This window comes from Lates calcarifer, linkage group LG10 (genome assembly GCF_001640805.2).
Source record: "Lates calcarifer isolate ASB-BC8 linkage group LG10, TLL_Latcal_v3, whole genome shotgun sequence".
In the NCBI taxonomy this organism is placed as follows: domain Eukaryota; kingdom Metazoa; phylum Chordata; class Actinopteri; family Centropomidae; genus Lates; species Lates calcarifer.
The window spans coordinates 17,224,597-17,242,690 of record NC_066842.1 but is presented as its reverse complement, the minus strand read 5'-3'; the positions used below and the strand labels follow the sequence as shown (position 1 = coordinate 17,242,690).

General features: G+C 40.5%; 1 protein-coding gene across 3 annotated transcripts in view; it reads left to right on the top strand.

Moving 5' to 3' along the window:
• Nucleotides 1–17,878, top strand: part of slc1a2b (solute carrier family 1 member 2b) — a 31,261-nt gene extending 13,383 nt beyond the window's left edge. Inside the window, exons 1-11 of one of the 3 annotated variants that reach the window (XM_018664034.2) lie at nucleotides 1,913–2,249; nucleotides 5,143–5,282; nucleotides 7,114–7,266; nucleotides 7,665–7,915; nucleotides 8,356–8,503; nucleotides 9,158–9,284; nucleotides 9,503–9,736; nucleotides 9,834–10,028; nucleotides 10,841–10,975; nucleotides 11,121–11,385; nucleotides 13,362–17,878. In XM_018664034.2, the coding sequence (XP_018519550.1) occupies nucleotides 2,212–2,249; nucleotides 5,143–5,282; nucleotides 7,114–7,266; nucleotides 7,665–7,915; nucleotides 8,356–8,503; nucleotides 9,158–9,284; nucleotides 9,503–9,736; nucleotides 9,834–10,028; nucleotides 10,841–10,975; nucleotides 11,121–11,385; nucleotides 13,362–13,433 (1,758 nt within the window). In that variant the 5' untranslated portion in view covers nucleotides 1,913–2,211 and the 3' untranslated portion in view covers nucleotides 13,434–17,878. Of the gene's footprint in view, nucleotides 1–1,912; nucleotides 2,250–5,142; nucleotides 5,283–7,113; nucleotides 7,267–7,664; nucleotides 7,916–8,355; nucleotides 8,504–9,157; nucleotides 9,285–9,502; nucleotides 9,737–9,833; nucleotides 10,029–10,840; nucleotides 10,976–11,120; nucleotides 11,386–13,361 lie in introns of those variants that run through there. The other 2 variants (XM_018664036.2, XM_018664035.2) reach the window with 2 other exon arrangements.
• Nucleotides 17,879–18,094: the final 216 nt, after the last annotated feature.

The following is an 18,094-nucleotide window of genomic DNA, read 5'->3' as shown; positions in this document are numbered from 1 at the left end:
AAAAACAAAAAACGAAATTTTCTTTGGTGAGGTAAAGATATAAGTTGTCTATCCGTCCACTAATCTTTCAAGCTGTATCCTGTCTTTATATGGTGTGTGTGCAGGCTATGTGTTTGTATGCTCGATGTGTGTGTGTGTGGCTCTGAGCTTCCTCTTTCCCCTTCATCCCCTTCTCTCTAAGCCGCAGAGTGTTGCTAGGACAACCCCTCGTGGTCCTTGCTGCATCGCGGCGGCCCTCAATGCCAGCACTCAGGGAACCTCCTCGCACTGGGAAGGCAGCATAAAATCGGGATAATCGCCGTCGATTATGGGACACAATGGGTGCCGCTTCTGAAAGATTCATTCATCCTGGAAAAAGAGACTGTGGAGGGGGAAAGAGAAAGGGGCGCCTTGGTCCCTCCGCTGCTCTCCCACGGTGGGCACAGGCATGACATCAGTGGCCTGAAAGAACTGGCATTCTGGACATGCCCACTGCTCCCCCACCCCCACTCCCCTCACTATACCCTTATACCCCCTCCTGTTCGAGGCCCCCCCCCCCCTCTTTTTCTCACCCCTGCCAGTTTGGATGCAGCGCTTGGCCGGCCGAGTTGGGGCCACTGCCACTGTTTGCGTGTGAAACAAAGCCTCTCAGAAGGAAGAGAGAGGAAGCAGAGAGCTTCACATGGTACCAGCCAAGAGCAGGGATGGCTGCCTCAGCCTTCCCCTCACAGGCCCCTCTTTTGGCTGAGAGGTGCTGGTGTGACCCCAGTACCCCCTTCTCCCCTAGTGTCCCTCTTAACCCCCCCCCCCGTAACCCCTTCTCCTCCTAGTCCCTTGCTCACATCCCGAGAAATACTCCCTCTTCCCTGAGAGAGCCCTTTGAATGAGTATGACATGTCAAGGGATTTAGGATGAGTGATTTCTCATGACACAACCTTTGCAGACAGAGATGGCATTCCTCTAGCTTTTGTTGTGCAGTTGGTCATTTGTCTGAAGAGGAAATAGCTTTCCAACACATTTCCCTAATTAGAATAATGTGATACTGCTCAATACGATGTGAAGTCCCATGCTGCTGGGAGACTAGAGGGAAATCAGTGTGACACCATCCTCACATGAATCACGTTGGTCATTTGTGCTTTGGAGTTCAGAGCTTTGGAGCATTATTGAATAGTGGGGATATATAAATCTATATGTCGAAGAGTGTGTGACTTGAATGTGTGAACCTTTCTCTGTCAGTATCGTAAAAGACAAAAAAATGTTTGTGTCCGTTTTCCCTTTTAAAGGACACAATATATACTAATATTACATCTTTACATCTGATGATTTTTGATGAGTGGTCTTGTGTGACATTCCCATTTGCTGAGAGCATATAATGTACTGTGTGCTCTTGGATCACTGTGACATAATAATATGTTGCTGCATAACTACAGAGAGCAGTAAACATTAACCTCTCATCTGCTATCCATCAGAATGACCTCAAAGCAATATGGACATTAAATCTTCCATCCGTCATTCCTTTATTCCCTTCTCAGCAAAAGGGCTACTTACAAAGCACTACTGTCCACATTGTGGCATTAGTAAGCATCATCATGCTCATCTCCAGCAGCCTGGCCTTTCCCTCACTATCCCACGTAGCCGGATGAGTCTGGGAGCGTGCTCTCTGGAGGGATTAGAGAGTCCAGGGAATGGAGGGTCCCTGAGGGATTTGACTCTTAAGCTTCGAAACTGACTCCTCCCTCCACTTTTTTCTTTTTAGTTATTTATTTTTGATGTGATTGTGTTGTGTGTGCGTGTGCATGTGCGTATGCTTGCACGTGTGTGTCTTGGTGTGTAGCCGGCTGTGGGTGGTGGTGATGGTGAGGGGGGCGGGTGGTGGTGGTGGTGGTGGTTGGAGGGTGTGGGTGGGTGGGGTGGGGGTGTTTGCAGACATCAGGATGGGCCAATTCAGGTTGCAGCGGCTGCGAATGGGTCTGTCGTCTGGGCTGTGTTGACTCGCTCCTCTCTGGATGCTTTGGATGAGCTGTTGGACAGCTGAGGACTTCTAGCTGTCAGCACACCTCTGGTGTTTTCAGCCACCGGTCGGTTACCTTGGACCATATCTGTTGACATCTGGCAATTTTTTTATTTATTTATTTTTTTGGCGGGGGAGGATGGAGCAGTCGTAATCCTGCTCACAATTTCTTGTGCTTATTGACTCTTAAATACCAAAGGCTGGAGATTTGATCCTGGTCAATGTATATAGCACTTACTTCAACTCCACCAGAAATGAAGTAAGTATCATGCATCCCATTCAGTTAGGCCGGACATAATCTACTTTTACTTACTTTTTTTTCTTCATTCACTTCAGTCACTTAATGCTTCAGTAACACTCATGCAATCTATATTTTATATCAGAGTCAAAGGTTGTTATGCATCAGCAACAAATAATAGACAACATCTCGATCTTCTCTAGTGTACATGTGAATAGGGAATTATAATTTTGGAGAATTTTAGCATCTTTCAGTTTAGTTTGTATGTCATAATAGTTTGGCATCAGGTGTAGGTTTATTAAGACCTTCATTAATTCCTCATGGCTTCACAGTCCTGTAATGCAATTAATCTGACTAAGCCCTGAGCCAAGATTAACCGGTTTATAAGATGATCCCATTAGAGACTGAGGACAAGAAACTCTGCGTGTGTGTGCATCTGTGTGTGTCTGTCATGACTTTTGAATTATGAAATTTTACTAGACTTTATGTCGAATCCAAATATAGTCACAGAAACTCACTCTATGAGTGGCTATTAACATCTCAGTGCAATTTTTTTGGATTTACAGTTTCTAAAAGAAGCAGCTCGAATCCATTTAAGTCAATGGATGCTGAAAAAGGTTTAATATCTTGGAAGTATTCTTACATATTCTCTTAAGTATTCTTCTACAGTGAGGAGAATTTTCCATACATAAAAAACACACCTTTTTCCTACTGATGTGGCATGATAGTTCTCTGATATAATTTCTCTACACATTTTCATATTCATTTATCACCGGGATGCACAAGCCCACTCCCTCATCTGTCTCTGACTTGGTGAGAGAAGTGCTAATGAGAGGATCATGACAGAATAATATCCGACCACTGTGACATCCAACATCTGCTTCCTCCCTCTCTCTTAGTGCTAAAAATAATGAAAGGGAGAGAAAAAGGGGCAAAATTCAATTAACAGCACTCATCGCTCTTATGGAATGGGATTACATGGTGATGCTAATTTTTCAGCGCTTCATTCCTGGGGTTTTTTACTAATTCATCCAGCTTTTGTCAGAAGTATGAAACAGCGCAGAGGTTGAGCGTGATGGTGGCTACTGTTTCCCTGCTGTTTGCATGTATTTTCTGTGAGTTTCACACTTCACTTTGAAATTAATAAGATGAGATAGGACGGATCCATCTGTGCGCCTGGAAGCTGACCAGGTGGTCCTCCTATAGCCAAGCTTGCAACGCAGCAATACACAAAGCCGGGGGAGGTGTGTGTAAGTGTGTGAGTCTGTGTATGTGTGCTCATGTGGAATTATTAGTGACTACTAACACAACAACAATAACCCCATGAAGAGCTTTTGGTTGTGAGGAAGTTCTCCAAATGCAGCCTATTGATTTGAGCTCCCGGTCTTTCCTTTGATCAGGTTTCAGCTTTGGAAAAAAAAAACGACAGCCATCATGATTAATATCAATGAAGTGTTCTGACTTCATAGTGGACTATTGGGGGAGGGTACGAGGACAAAAAAAATAACTTCACCATTGAGGCCTCCGTTTGTGAGTTTTAGGCCGTGAACCCCAGGGGTGAGGTGAAAGGTCAGAGTGACATTATTTCTTCTTTGCTTTCCTTTGTAATCCATCACAGCAGACATTTTCATGGACTTATTGGAGATGAATAGAAGCACAGAGACATCTCTATTTCTTTATAGACAAAAAATATGTCAAACTGAGTAAGGCAATTTGATATATTGTTCCTGCAACTTCTTGAGGGGACAATGAATATGAAGCTATAGTGCCTCTTTTTTCTTCCTCATTCAGAGTTATTGAACACCTAACTAACTGGCATGTGACAGACACAGCTGGCTCTTTTCTCACTGACAAACTCATTCACACCTCAACGGGATCACAGGAAACTGCTCTGTGTTGCCTGTAAAGGGAAATCACTTTTCATTCAATTAATTCATCTGCATGACTGAGTCCCCTCTTCCTACAATTGTATTGGCGGTTTTGTGTGATTCTAAACATACTCCTACACAACCATTACTAAGACAGAGAATGTATAACACAGGTGTATATGTATTAACAGGCAATAAGTTTGCTCCTCCTCTCTGTAATTCACCAATCGTTTGTACTGTCAAGTTGGCATTTTCTTGTTGTATTTTTTTTCCCTCCATGTGTTTCTCTTTTCCGTCACTGTCTTAAATGACTACCCAAAGACATTTGCCAGGGGATTTGTGTCAGTGTTTGTCCACACTTCTTATAGCAATGAATTACACATTACATAATGTAGTGTTTGAATAGTACTGTGTGCTTAATTTTGATGAGCTTGAATATAGTTAATCTGTATACCTTCTTCACGTGTAGTGAACGTTATTTGAAAAATCGGAAAGTTATTTCAATCAGTCACATTACATCATGTAGACATGCCTGTAAATTCTTCCAAAATCCAAAATCAAAGCCTCTTACAAATTTCTGTACTAAAGAGAAATACAGAATCAATTCTTCATAGATTGACTTGAGATGTTGAGTGTCTGATGTATCGCTCCAAAGGACTGCAATTTTACAAGCAGCAGCTTGTAGTCAGCTTCCATCTGTTGGATGCTATAGTAACCATGAACAGTGTTGGACTGACAGCTTGGCAACACACTTGAATGCTTAACATTTTGTCATTATGCACCATTTTCTTTTTACCTATGGTTTTCAGGGACACTGCGCACATCCAGAATATCTGATTTCTGTGTTATGGTGCTCTATTTTGTTATAGAGTCAACATAATGCTTGCTTTTTCTCACAGTGACCATGCATGACAGAATGTGACCATGTGATGTATACTGGATAATAATGCTGTATGGTCAGGAGTGTGTTTTTGAAGTGGTTTGGCTTGATGGTTTTGCATTTAATGAATAGCCCTTTCATTATTTTTCCTTCTTGTCTTTCACAGTGCCAACAGTATGCCTAAACAAGTGGAGGTGAGGATGCACGAGAGTCACCTGGAGCCCATTGAGGCCAGGCCTCAGTCTAAATGTGCCAAAATCTGCTCCTCGATGTTTAAGAACCTTCTGCTCACACTCACTGTCTTCGGTAAGTCACCTCATCACTGTTTCTATTTCTTTCTTCCTAATTTCCTTAAGGGCCTAATACAGAGGAGGGCATGCTGAAAATGGGCACCACCACTGAGCTCAGTGATCTGTTAAGTCAGAGCTCGATTATGCAGCTTGCTCGTAATATGAGGAGGAGATGCCATCTGTGCTTGCTCAGTGTACCAGACAGTAAGATGACTGGGTGTCCTGACCTTCCCCAGCTCTGTGCCACCTGTTGCTATCAAAAGCTCTCTGCGGCACTGGACACCCAAACAGCCTCTGGTGTTGCATGAAAAATATTGTGATTATAGCAGTGGCTCACAGCGCCACAGGGGGAGATTTAATGAAAAGAGGAAAGGGCACGAAAGCTGTGATGCATTCTCTGGTTATAGGCCTTAAATTAGATTTGTGTTTAACCAGCACATATCATTTATACTTTGTTGTGTCTGACAGCTATGTGCCCCCCCCAAGTCTTACTACTTTATAAGCATAGGCTTATAAGATAGGCCAGTATAGATGCATATATGTATATATATGAGTGTGTGTGTGTGTGTGTGTTTCCTTTAGCCATGTGTGTGCCTGTCTATCTGTATCCTGCCTGCATGCATGTGTGTTTTTGTGAGCATGTGTAATGTGTACATCTCACCCCACTTGGCAGGACTCTTGCAAAGCAAGTGAGCCAGTGTGATCATTGATCATCTGTCACTTGGCAGATAAGAGCCTGAATAGGAACTAGCAAATAGGCCAAAGAGAAGGCACAGGAAATCAAGTGCCATCCAAAACCATTGGGTGTGCAGAATCCACAGGATGCTGCTAGACTGGAGGATAGATTGAAGCACAGGAGGACAGCTTACTTTGTTTTTTTTAATAAGAAAGCTGGAGGGCTTTTGATTCCAGTGCGTGTTATTAAACAACGTCTCGGGCTGTGTGGTCTTTGGCAGTGGTGTGGTAGTAGAGGAAGTGCAGCCTCCGGGAGGGGGCAGGGGGGGTGGATGCTGGAGTTTTGTCTAGCCCGAGATGGGCAGACACAGAGGCCAACTACCAGGCCTGGTAGGCAGAGCTGCAGGGGGTTTAGAGCACACAGAGGTCATCTTTACTTTCTGGACAGAAACACTGCTTGGCAGGAAAAGAACTGTTAGTTGGAAGAGACATATGTCAAGGGTCAACAGTGGCTTTGGTTGAGAGGGGCTGAACTTTTAAAAAAAAATCAGGCTTTTAGAGAGTGAATGGAAAACAGGGGATAGGTAGGGGTAGAAAAACCCATTAGCCAGCTGAAGTATCCCACTGAGGCACAAGGTGAGCCTGAGACTACTACCTCTGTTTTCTCCCTTTATTGAATACTAGTATAAATCTTTTTCACCTTCCCTACCACAAAGAGAAAAAAATCCTCGAAAACATTTTGGGTTTGCAGAGATTACAGATGCTTCACCAGGGAATCTGACATGCTGCCTCCTCCCCACCGCTTCAAAGAGATCTGATCTTAATCCTCGAAGAGATTTACTCTCTCTTAGCAGGTTTCTGTTTTATCTCCTCAACCCACTGTCCTCCTAAAGCATGCAGCAGTCAGCTTCTCATATAGCATTAACCAACTGAACTGATTAGGCGGAGGTCAGTTATTGAGGCAAGTTTAAGGAGAAAATTGTTGCTCATTTGTTATTTCATAGATTATATCTAAGCCTTTCTCAGTGGCAGAAAATACACAAAAATGGCTTTTTTTGTAATGTTTTATTTAAATGTAAAAATATCAGTCTGACTTCATTCCTGATTCTCTTCTACTTTGCCATTATACACTCTCGCAGTTTCACTCACTCACACTCCTCCTTGCACTCCAGGTGTGATCTTGGGAGCTGTAGCGGGGATGTTGCTTCGTGTTGCCTCCCCAATCCACCCAGATATTGTCATGGTGATTGCTTTTCCTGGAGATATCCTGATGAGGATGCTGAAGATGCTGATCCTCCCTCTCATCATCTCCAGTTTAATCACAGGTGCAGTGTGACTGATCACTTATGGCAAATACATTACATCATTACCAGAATATTAGATATTTTAGTGGTGTGTTTACATTTTGTCTTTACAGCAGCTCTTGTGAGGCTGAGGGCAAATAAACTCTAATTCTTCATCTGTACCTTTTACTGTGGTAATACTGCTAAAAGATGCAAGGAAAAATCCCATTATTATTGTGATTCTGATAATAAAATCATGATTGGCAGTATTTAATTTAATTCATCATGCCAAGCATCATGCACATGATCAAACACCATTATGCAGTCTCCTAATGGTCTTTGCATTCAGCCTTCATGCCCCGCAGTATTGAGTAAACATTTCCATTCAATAAGACCAAGTAATTACCAGGTAAACACGATCTTGCTTGTTTTGGCTGCAGGTCTGGCCGGTTTGGACGCCAAATCCAGCGGTCGCCTGGGCACCAGAGCTATGGTCTACTACATGTCCACCACTGTTATTGCTGCTATCCTGGGAGTCATCCTGGTGTTAGTCATCCACCCTGGCAACCCCAAACTGAAGGAGAATCTGGGCGAGGGCGAGAAAAATGATGATGTGTCCAGTTTGGATGCCTTCTTTGATCTGATCAGGAACCTGTTCCCAGAGAACCTTGTGCAGGCTTGTTTCCAACAGGTAATGGAGGAAAATAAGATGATACACACTGTTTAATACTGAAGTTTGATTGTCAGTGCGGGTGCCAAATGCTTAGAAAATATGTCAAATCAAGTATGAAGAGTTTGGCATCACTGAATGTGGAATATCATTTTGTCCAAAACATTAAATTTGAGAAAAAAGATGTTGCTTGCATGTTCAGAAATCAGTAGGCTTGCACAAATGGGTGTCCTTGGACTGTTTTTATTGCAAATATAGAGGATTTATCAACAGAAGAATTCAAATACACATTAGAACATAAAAATAGCGTTGTGATATGATATAGCGCCCACTCTCCGTCTGTGAAGGGGCAGATTTTCAAACTCTATCACTGTCAGTTGAGTGGCACTTAATAACTGGCATAACTGGCAGAGTATCAGTGATTAAGCTCATAACTAATATGTTTTCCTTTGTAACCTCAGATCCAGACAGTCACAAAGAAGGTGGAGGTTGTCGTTGAGGAAGATGTCAATGTCACCACCGTGGAGGGACTGGTGGCGAACATTACCAAGGAGCCTCAGTTCATCGTCAAAAAGTCCCTGCAGTTCAAAAGTGGCATGAATGTTTTGGGTGTGTGACATTTTTTCCAAATGAAAAAACTTACAATAGGATTATTACTGCTAAACAAGAATTAAGCGGGTGTGTGAGGCGGTACAGCATGCTAACACGCTCACGATGACAATGCTAACATGCTCATGCTAGGCAGGTAACATGTTAGGCATGTTCACAATCTTTGTTAAGTGTTTTAGTGTGCTAACATTTTCTAATTAGCACGAAATGCTGAGTACAGCTGATGCTAAGGGGAATGTTAGTTTGGCAAGTATTTAACTACATTAAAAAAATTATTGTGAAAGTTATAGATCATCCTAAAGGGGACATGAATGTCTGTATTAAATGTCATGGCAGTCCATTCAACATTTGTTCAGACATTTCACTCAAAATCACAATTGTCGCATATTCAGTAGGATTCATTCTCTGGGCATCCCAATTAGTCACTAAGATATTTCAGTCTGCCTAACTAATGGCAAAAAAAATATCATGGCTAAAAATGAAAGCTACATTTACACAGTTTGACATTAGAAAACATCTGGACAAACTTGATGTTTTTTGGCTGTAAATGTAAAACGTCTCACCTTCTAATAACAATTCCTTCATGCTGTAGTCATCTCACCTGTCCACACTGGTGTCTAGAGTTAAGGATGCATTTATGATTTTCTGTCACAGGTCTGATTGGTTTCTTTATTGCATTTGGCATCTGCATGGGCAAGATGGGAGAGAGGGCCAGACTCATGATTGAATTCTTCAACATCCTCAATGAGATTGTGATGAAACTTGTCATCATGATCATGTGGTTAGTATCACTTAAGAATCTCATTGACTCATTTTGAAACTCATTTACTTGTTTTGACTCAGAAATAACTATTTATGCCAAGTTATATCTCAAGTCATTACCACATTTAAAGAGATGACAGCGATTTAAAGCAGAACTTGTTTTTTTCCGACAAACGGATAGTTCCTGTTTTTAATACTGAATTTAAAATAATAATGAAAGCTTTTTCATCTCATCAGGTACTCTCCCTTGGGTATTGCCTGTCTGATCTGTGGTAAGATAATTTCCATCAAGGATCTGGAGGTGGTTGCCAGGCAGTTGGGCATGTACATGGTGACTGTAATTATTGGCCTCATCATCCATGGAGCAATCTTCCTGCCCAGCATCTATTTTGCTATCGTCAGGAAAAACCCCTTCACCTTCTTCCTGGGAATCTTCCAGGCCTGGATCACTGCTCTGGGGACAGCCTCCAGGTCAGCATCAGGGTGGATAGCTGGATCAACAAAGGCTTCTTGATGTTCATTCAGTTAATACAATATATAACCTGCCTTCCTTTGCTTTTCCCTCCAGTGCTGGTACACTGCCTGTCACCTTCCGTTGTCTGGAGGAAAACTTGGGTATTGACAAAAGAGTCACTCGTTTTGTGCTCCCAGTCGGTGCCACCATCAACATGGATGGAACTGCTCTGTATGAGGCCGTGGCTGCCATCTTCATTGCCCAAATGAACGGTGTCCACCTTGACCCGGGTCAGATTGTGACTGTCAGGTCAGAAAACATTTGTGATGGTTTGTCTTTGTACTTAGAATTTGTCATATTCAATTAGTTAATGCCATTTGCACTGTTGAATGGAAAACATACTATTGTTGCAGTTGTCACAGCTATCCCTGTATGAAAATAGGCTTCTAGATTAATTTGATGGCACTCAAAAGTCAGAGAGCTATTCTTAGTTATAACACTAAGTGTTTAAATGGAACCCTGAGGATGCAGTTTGGCAAACACTGTTAGTTCTTAATAAATGAGGACAGACACAGTAGTGGTGTGGAGGCATTCCACGAACAGAAAAGCCTCAGTTGATCAAAGTGGCTGCAACTATAGAGAAGAAATTTACAGTGGAGCAAATAAACCACAAGGAGGAAGCAACAACATGTGCCAGTGCCATGTCTCACACTAAGCAGAAAGATAAATACAAAACACTTACTGTTTCTCGAGTATCTGTAATGAACTTCCCCAAATACTCCTCTGTTAATAGAGTGAGTTGAGGACGGATGACCTTCAGCCTGACATTTTTATGGCACATCAGTCCACAAACCCTCAAATTAACACAGCATCTCTCACATTTAAACTTCTCTTAATGTGCAGTGGAGTACCCACTCTGGTGCTCTTCAGCTGCTGCTCTTTACATGAGCACCATAGAAAATGAATGTCTTCACCTGCAGCAATGAGGTGTAGCGAATTCACTCTCACTGGTGTCTGAAGAGTTGAGGCAGGGTGCAGAGGAGAGTTGTGGAGGACATGGTTATGCGTAGCGGGTTTTGGAGATGTGTGATCAAGTGCCACTTTGCTGTCTCTTTATCCAGTCTGACAGCCACCCTGGCCAGTGTTGGAGCAGCCAGTATTCCCAGTGCCGGCCTGGTGACTATGCTGTTGATCCTGACCGCTGTAGGCCTGCCAACCCAGGACATCAGTCTGCTGGTTGCTGTCGATTGGCTGCTGTGAGTTTGACAGAACAAAAAAGTATATTGTGGTTATGCACTGATAGGTTTTTGTTTTTCCTGCGTCTGCAAATTCCTGCTCATATTTACCTCATTTATTAAGCATGCCAAACCATCTTTCCATGCTGATTTTCTCTTTCTTCAGGGATCGATTCAGAACCTCAGTGAACGTGGTGGGCGACTCCTACGGTGCAGGCATCGTGTACCACATGTCCAAGGCAGAGCTTGAAGAGCTGGATGCTCACATGGCTAAATCTGACGACATTGAAATGATGACGAAGACCCAGTCTTATTATGACGATATGAAGAACCACCACGAAAACAATTCCAACCAGTGCGTCTTAACCGCTACCGCTACTACAACCGCTACCGCCACTGCTAACAATTCTGTCGTAGTAGATGAATGCAAGGTACAATTAATGCTTACGGACATAGAGACTTGTATATAACCCTCTCTTGTTGTTGCATGCTCACCCTGCACCTTTGCTTGACTTTTTGTTTTATTCATTGCATCTTTGTATATAATAATGTAAATACACCCACTGTTATTCTATAGCAGAAGTGAAGCAAGAGAACAACAGATGCATGTGTACGTATGTATTTCATTCTTCTGGAAAAGCAGCTTTTGTGTTGATTGAATGTCCAAAGGATTTAAAGCGCTCTTACCAAATGTTTTGCAAAATTAAACAAAAAAATTATTTAAATTAACTGTTCTACAGTTTGCTAATCTAAGAACTGCAACCTGTTGGGAATTGGCTCAAAAAACTCAAAAGGCAGCACCAAATAATCCTCATTATGACCCTGAGGAATAATTTAGTAGCTCTCCTATCTATCAAAAATTCACATTACATCCATTTTCCAAAAAGAAGAAGAAGAAAAGAAATCTCAACAGAATAATGTTTTTCCTTTTCCATAGGTATTTTCTCATTACCTTTTATTCAGCTTAATGTCCAGAGCAGTTTATTGTGTATTACCTTAAAATGTGGCTATTTTTAATTGTTTAACAGATTTATTTCGAAAGGGGTCACCTTTTGCTGTAGGATTTAAAATGTAGAGAGTGAAAAGTGTTAACAGCTAATTAGCTAATTCATATATTCCCTACATACGCACATCTACCAGGCTGTCACTGAGTCATTCACAGTCGGAGTTTTTGCATTTTGACACCATCTATTTCAGCCCATTGTGAAAGCTGGGTTGTGAAATTAAAAGCTGTGAAGTGGCTCCCATAATGTAAAACATAATGCACTTTGAATACCATCTTTGAATGTATTCCAGGCTTTTAGAATAATATATGGGAGTTCAGAGTACTTGTTCCCTGACACACACACACACCACACACGCACGCACACACCACACCACACCACACACACATATACGCCCTGGCGGAAAAGGTCTACTGATGAGCCTATTCATTTATTAAAGGGTGAAAGGTGTTGCCTAGCAACGCTGGCAACCTGTCACACAAGCAATCTGTCCATACTAAAAAGTTATATCCTCCTTTCTGAGTCTCCATTTATTAATGGGCATTTACATATAAATGTGACACAAAGGCTTGCTATTTCCAGTATCCACCATGACTAATTTTATTTCTGTTTTCTTTTCTGTTTGCCTGTAAATAGACTGACTCACATTTCTAATCCCATTTTCAAAGATGGATACTCCTGTAGAGTGCTTGCAAAGTAGCAAAAACATAACAATGCATTAATTATCTAGTGTTTGTACCTTTTTTTCCTGTGTAATCTGTCTATTTTGCATTCATAATTTCTTCATAATTATTGTTGGGATTTTTTGTTGTTTGTTTACTGCCTGTTTTTGAGTTTTTTTGTCACCTTAAATGTGTGGTCTGTTTCCAGGTCTGCTCTTAGGACTACCATAAGCATGATCATCAGTGGTCATACAGAAATGATAGTATTCCCCCATAGTTTTTGCAGGTTGCAAAATAGATGTGATACCTAAGAGGCTGAGGCTTTAATTGCCAAATAACATCATACAGCGCCCAAAATTACAGAAAAGAATGTCCTAAATGGTGTTCTGGCTTTACAGTAATAAAATGTTTACAGTTAAGTATCATCTAAAACATTTACCTCAAGAATTGGCAAACAACAACAACAACAAAAAAAAACAGGATATAGTAGTGTTGATTGGTAAAGTTGCTTTTTTGATGCCGTAGCTAATAACGCATGGTCACCCATGCTTTATTAGCTTTATAAACTGTACAAGCCTGATTTACCAATCAGATTGCTTGGCTGAAGCTGAAAATCAAATTATACAGTGTTATATTGTTATAAGTTCTTTGATCCAAAGTCTTGTTAGAAATGAAGTGTGTGTTTTTTTCTTATCTGTGCCTTAGATCCTTTGTTTAGATCTCCCTGCTAACTGCTTGCAGGTAACCTCAGCCACTAACGGCTCTGCTGCGGAGTGCACGCTTGTTGAGGAGGAACCATGGAAACATGAATAATGGCAGCACAGAGATCCCCTGCTCCTGGGCTCCACAAGCTTTCCTACCTGGTGATAAAAGAGTGAATGAAAAAAAATGTCACATGAACAGAACTACTAATTGTTTTTTATGTAGTTTAGTTTTCTCTTTTTTTTATTAGTCCCTTTAAACATTTTTGTAACTGTCTATCTGACCAATATATAATACTAATTCACTTAACCGTGAAATGATAACAGAGGTACTTTACCTGCTAGAGCACAATTATGTCCTATATAGCAGATCCTTGCACAACATACTTCAAGGCTTGGAGAGGGAAGGAAGAGAAAAAAGTTAGATAAGCTATTCTTAGCAATACATCCTGATTCTGCATTATAGAGATGAGAGAAGAAGTGGCTGCATAACGTGGGATGCACTGAGATCATCTTTTCCAAGTTTCATACAGGTGATTCATTACTCTAATGCCAGAAGATGAGGTGGACTTAGGGAATTAATCATTCATGGCAACCAACGTAATGCTTGTACTGAACTTCCTTGTGTTGCATCCCTGTCTGTACCATCACATACATGCAGAGGGCCACTGCATTTTCATTTTCAGCTCTGTCTCTCATCTTAAGAGTATCGCTTAACAGTTAAAGGCCTTTGAAGTGCATCTGATCACATCTGCCTTTGCTCAATATTACCCACTATCCCTGAGGTCCAGTAAACTGATGAAAGGGTAGGTGGCAGGGAGAATGATAGCAAACAGGAACATGGCGCTGAGCCTCATAACCCACAAGCACAGTCACCGTGGAATTACAAAGCACAAATCATACCATGGAGCCCATTTTTTTAAAAATTCCCCTTTTGTTTTCCCTTTTTCGTATATTGGAATGAAAATGGACTTTTTTTTCTTTCAGTCACCTGTTGAGTGAGATATAAAACTTACTTCTGTGTGTGTCTGCGTGTGTGTGTGTGAGCGAGAGAGCTGGGGGTTAAGAACATGACCAAGTCAATTATAGGGACCAAACAGGCAGAAAATCAATCAACTCACAGAGGCCTTTGAACTGCCTCCATGACGCAACACATTTTTCAGTTTTCTTACACTGGTTACATTATAACTGGCTGGCACAGCCTCTGATATTTCCACTTTTTCTGATGAAGCCTCAAAATTTCAAGCTAAGAAAATCACTGCCCTACATATGAAACTTCATACGGTACTTTCACTTTTTACAAATAACTTTATGATACCAATGAAAGTAAAGTCAAATTAGCGGCAATATGATTATGAGAGCAAATTGACATATCTGAGTAAAATTTAGCACAAAAAAGAGATTATATAGAGCACAAACAAAGTGACAGAGCACAAATAAAGCCAAAATGCCAATGCATAATCAGAGTCATGCACATTATCTTTCCATGTCGACACTGATCGTATATTCCAAGTTTTTAAAAAATGATTTAAAAAAACCCAATAAGGGAGAGCAAAAGATACTCAGGCTTGTATGTTTACTCTTACAGGGAAAAATGTTGTAATCCTAAAATGTTTACTCGCTTACTACTTGAGCTTTTCACCTCAAGAAAAAAAAGCCTCTTAACAGCACATCTTTGGAAAGCTTTGACTTTGGAAAAGGTGACAGTTTACTGCAAAAGACTTTGTTGAAAGACAATAATTTTATAATATGATAAGACAACAGGAAGGGAGGTTTCCCAACACACACAGTAAGCACACACACGCACAAATATATTTCAGACTACATTTAGCAGGTGAATGATCCTCAATCTGTGTATCTGAAAAACACAGACGTGGTTATTATTGAACACTGATAGAGTGCACAAGGAGAACGACCTGAAAACATTTTTAAAAAAAGAAACGGAGGAAGGAAGTAGCGCAGCTCTTGGCTGTCAGATGGATTCTTGGCTTGCACAAACAAAGAGACAGATCATTGATATAACACTCCTTGGGGAGGCTCGCCAGCTTCTTGTTTAGCCAGACCTAAAAAGGTAAACAACAATATATTTTAGCCACCAGAGCTCAAGACTGTTTCTACAAACCCTAGATGCTGCAGCTGTTGTGTCCATATTGGTGAGAAGAACAAAAAAATGGACACATACAGTAACACGCATTATGCCAGAATGTTGCCAACTATCAGGTAAAAAAAAAAACAAACATAATCCTCTCATACAACCAAATGGCTTAAAAAAAAGATCTGCAAACGTACAGTCAAAGCCGGACTACTGGCTGTTAATCTTTTTTGAGCCCATGTGCATGAGAGGTGAGATTTCTGTGACGTGGGTGTGGATTTGATTTATTTTTTTTTTTAATTAATGTTGTGTCCTTCTCTCTTGTCTTGTTTCTTTTCACTTGTGCTTAATGACAACCTTGCCTTGAAGATGTTCACGTCAAATGCCAACAACATGCGAAGTAACACTAGGGAAACTTAACAAAACACTTAGCGCAGCACTCTGTCCTTCAGTTCCTGAAACACACTCGGAGAGGACATCTTTCACTTAGCTTTCCTTTAAGCTAACAGCAGTGTGCTTTGATACCACTTAGTGCTCACTTGGTGTTCTGCTGTTCACACACTGATGCATACCATACACACACAAAAAGCAAGCATGCGCATACACTCACACGCACACACACAAATTCACCTTTTTTTTCTTTTTCTTTTTTTCTTTTTTTGCAAGTGCACACATACAAACACACACGTAAACACTCTAAAACCTCGAAGGTCACTACATTTATAATTGTAATCAGCGAGCTGCAGAGAACAGCACTGACAACCTAACAGGGCCTTTGAGCCTGACCTTTTGACCTTGTGATCTTCAGGAAAATAAAATTACGAAAAAAAAAAACAAAAAAACAACAAAAAAACAAACAAAACAACTCTCCAGTAAGGAGACAATGCAGACAGTAGTGTCACCAATGGGGATTGAGTGTTGGACCACTATTATGTTCAAACTCACGGTTTTAGAAGCATGAATAAAATAAAATAATTATTTTTTGCACCACTATCTTAAAAGCATGATATTTTGAAGTGCCTCCTTGCACTTTGTGTATATATTGTAGGTAACAGATTTTTTTTTTTTTTTTGGTTCCTTTTGTTTTCTTTTGGGGGGCATTGAAATGGTATGTAGGAATATAGTTTCATTGCTGTGACATTTTTAATGTAATCCTCTAGAAAAAAATATCATCTATGTCCTGAGTAAAATTAGATTAGACAAAAATGTATAGAGAGGAAATCGTGTAATAAATTGCTTGTTTTTTTATTCTCTAATAGCTGTTAACTAGTTGTTTTACTTACCTGTCACACACCAATATATAAATATCTTTTTTTTGTATCTAATGTAAGCGTTTTGAATGTTTGTTCCATGAAGATATAAGCAGTGTGCATTCATTTTCATTGTACATAAATAAATATATAATTGTTCTGTTCAGTGGCAATGCAGAATTTTCCAGAAATTACAGTGATCCTGAAGCAAACACTGTTTGCATGATGATGAGAAAAAAAGAGAGCAAGAATGAGAGAGAGAGAGAGAGAGAGAGAGAAAGAGAGCAAGGGGAAGTTTCTGCTTTGACAAAAGGGGGCCAACATGAGTTGTTTTGTTGGGAATTACTGTGATAAAGGCTGCTAGGAAAGAAAGGTAGATAAAAGAAAAAGGTCAAATTTGCCCTGGATGTAGAATAGAGTGAGGAATCAAACACAACCTAGTAGTTGATTCGAGTGAAAGAACAAACATCAGATGTATTCAGATGCCTGTTACAGTATAGAGCAACATTCCTCAGGTGACTCATCTGAACCATTTTGTCTTTTCAATGGAAAAAACTGGCTTTAGTCTCAGGCATCTTTGTTTACCTGGTGCATGTGCATTTCAAGCTGGAAGACATGGACATCTAGACCTTTAAGATTCCGTGTTAGCCTGTCTACATGCCACATCTCCACACATTTTACCCAATGAGACTCTGTCGTACCATCAACATCATGGAGGTTGATAGGAATCCCTCTCAGTAAACTGCCTTTACTCCACTTGCCTTTTGTTTTTGCTTTCTACTAATAGAAACTATATGCACGCACAAACACCTGGAACCTGCTGAGCTAAATGGTACTGATTACATGGATATTGATTGACACAGTATTTCAACAAAAAAGCCAGTATATCTTCAAGCTTGTCCTTTTCTACTGAAATGTGTCTTTCTGAAGAAACTCCTAAATAGAGCTGATAACCTGTCTCACTCCTGCCTACGACGTGCTTTCCTCATCTTACTTTTCTAGGCCTTCCCTCTTTGTAAAGTTGTTGTAATTCTGATGTAAAGGCAGAGCGTATGTGTGGAGGAGATACACTATCGAGAAAAAAAGACAAAAAAATACATGAATTCTTTCCTCGGTCGATGGTATACATAAAAAAAATCTGTTTCTACATATCAAGTGTTGTACCTTTCGTGTACATATACAAATATAACTAATAAATGTTGATTCATAACTAAATTTTGAATGCTCTTTGAGGATTTTTTGACTGAATTTTTATGTCTTGTCATATAATTGTCACACACACACACACAAAAAAATAGATTTTTGTGTCAGTGTAATTATGACTCTGAGACAGTCGAAACAACACAGATTTTACATATGTATTATTCGTTACTGGATGCAAAGCATTCCAAGATGCATATCGGAACACCAGCAAATACTACCTACGGTATT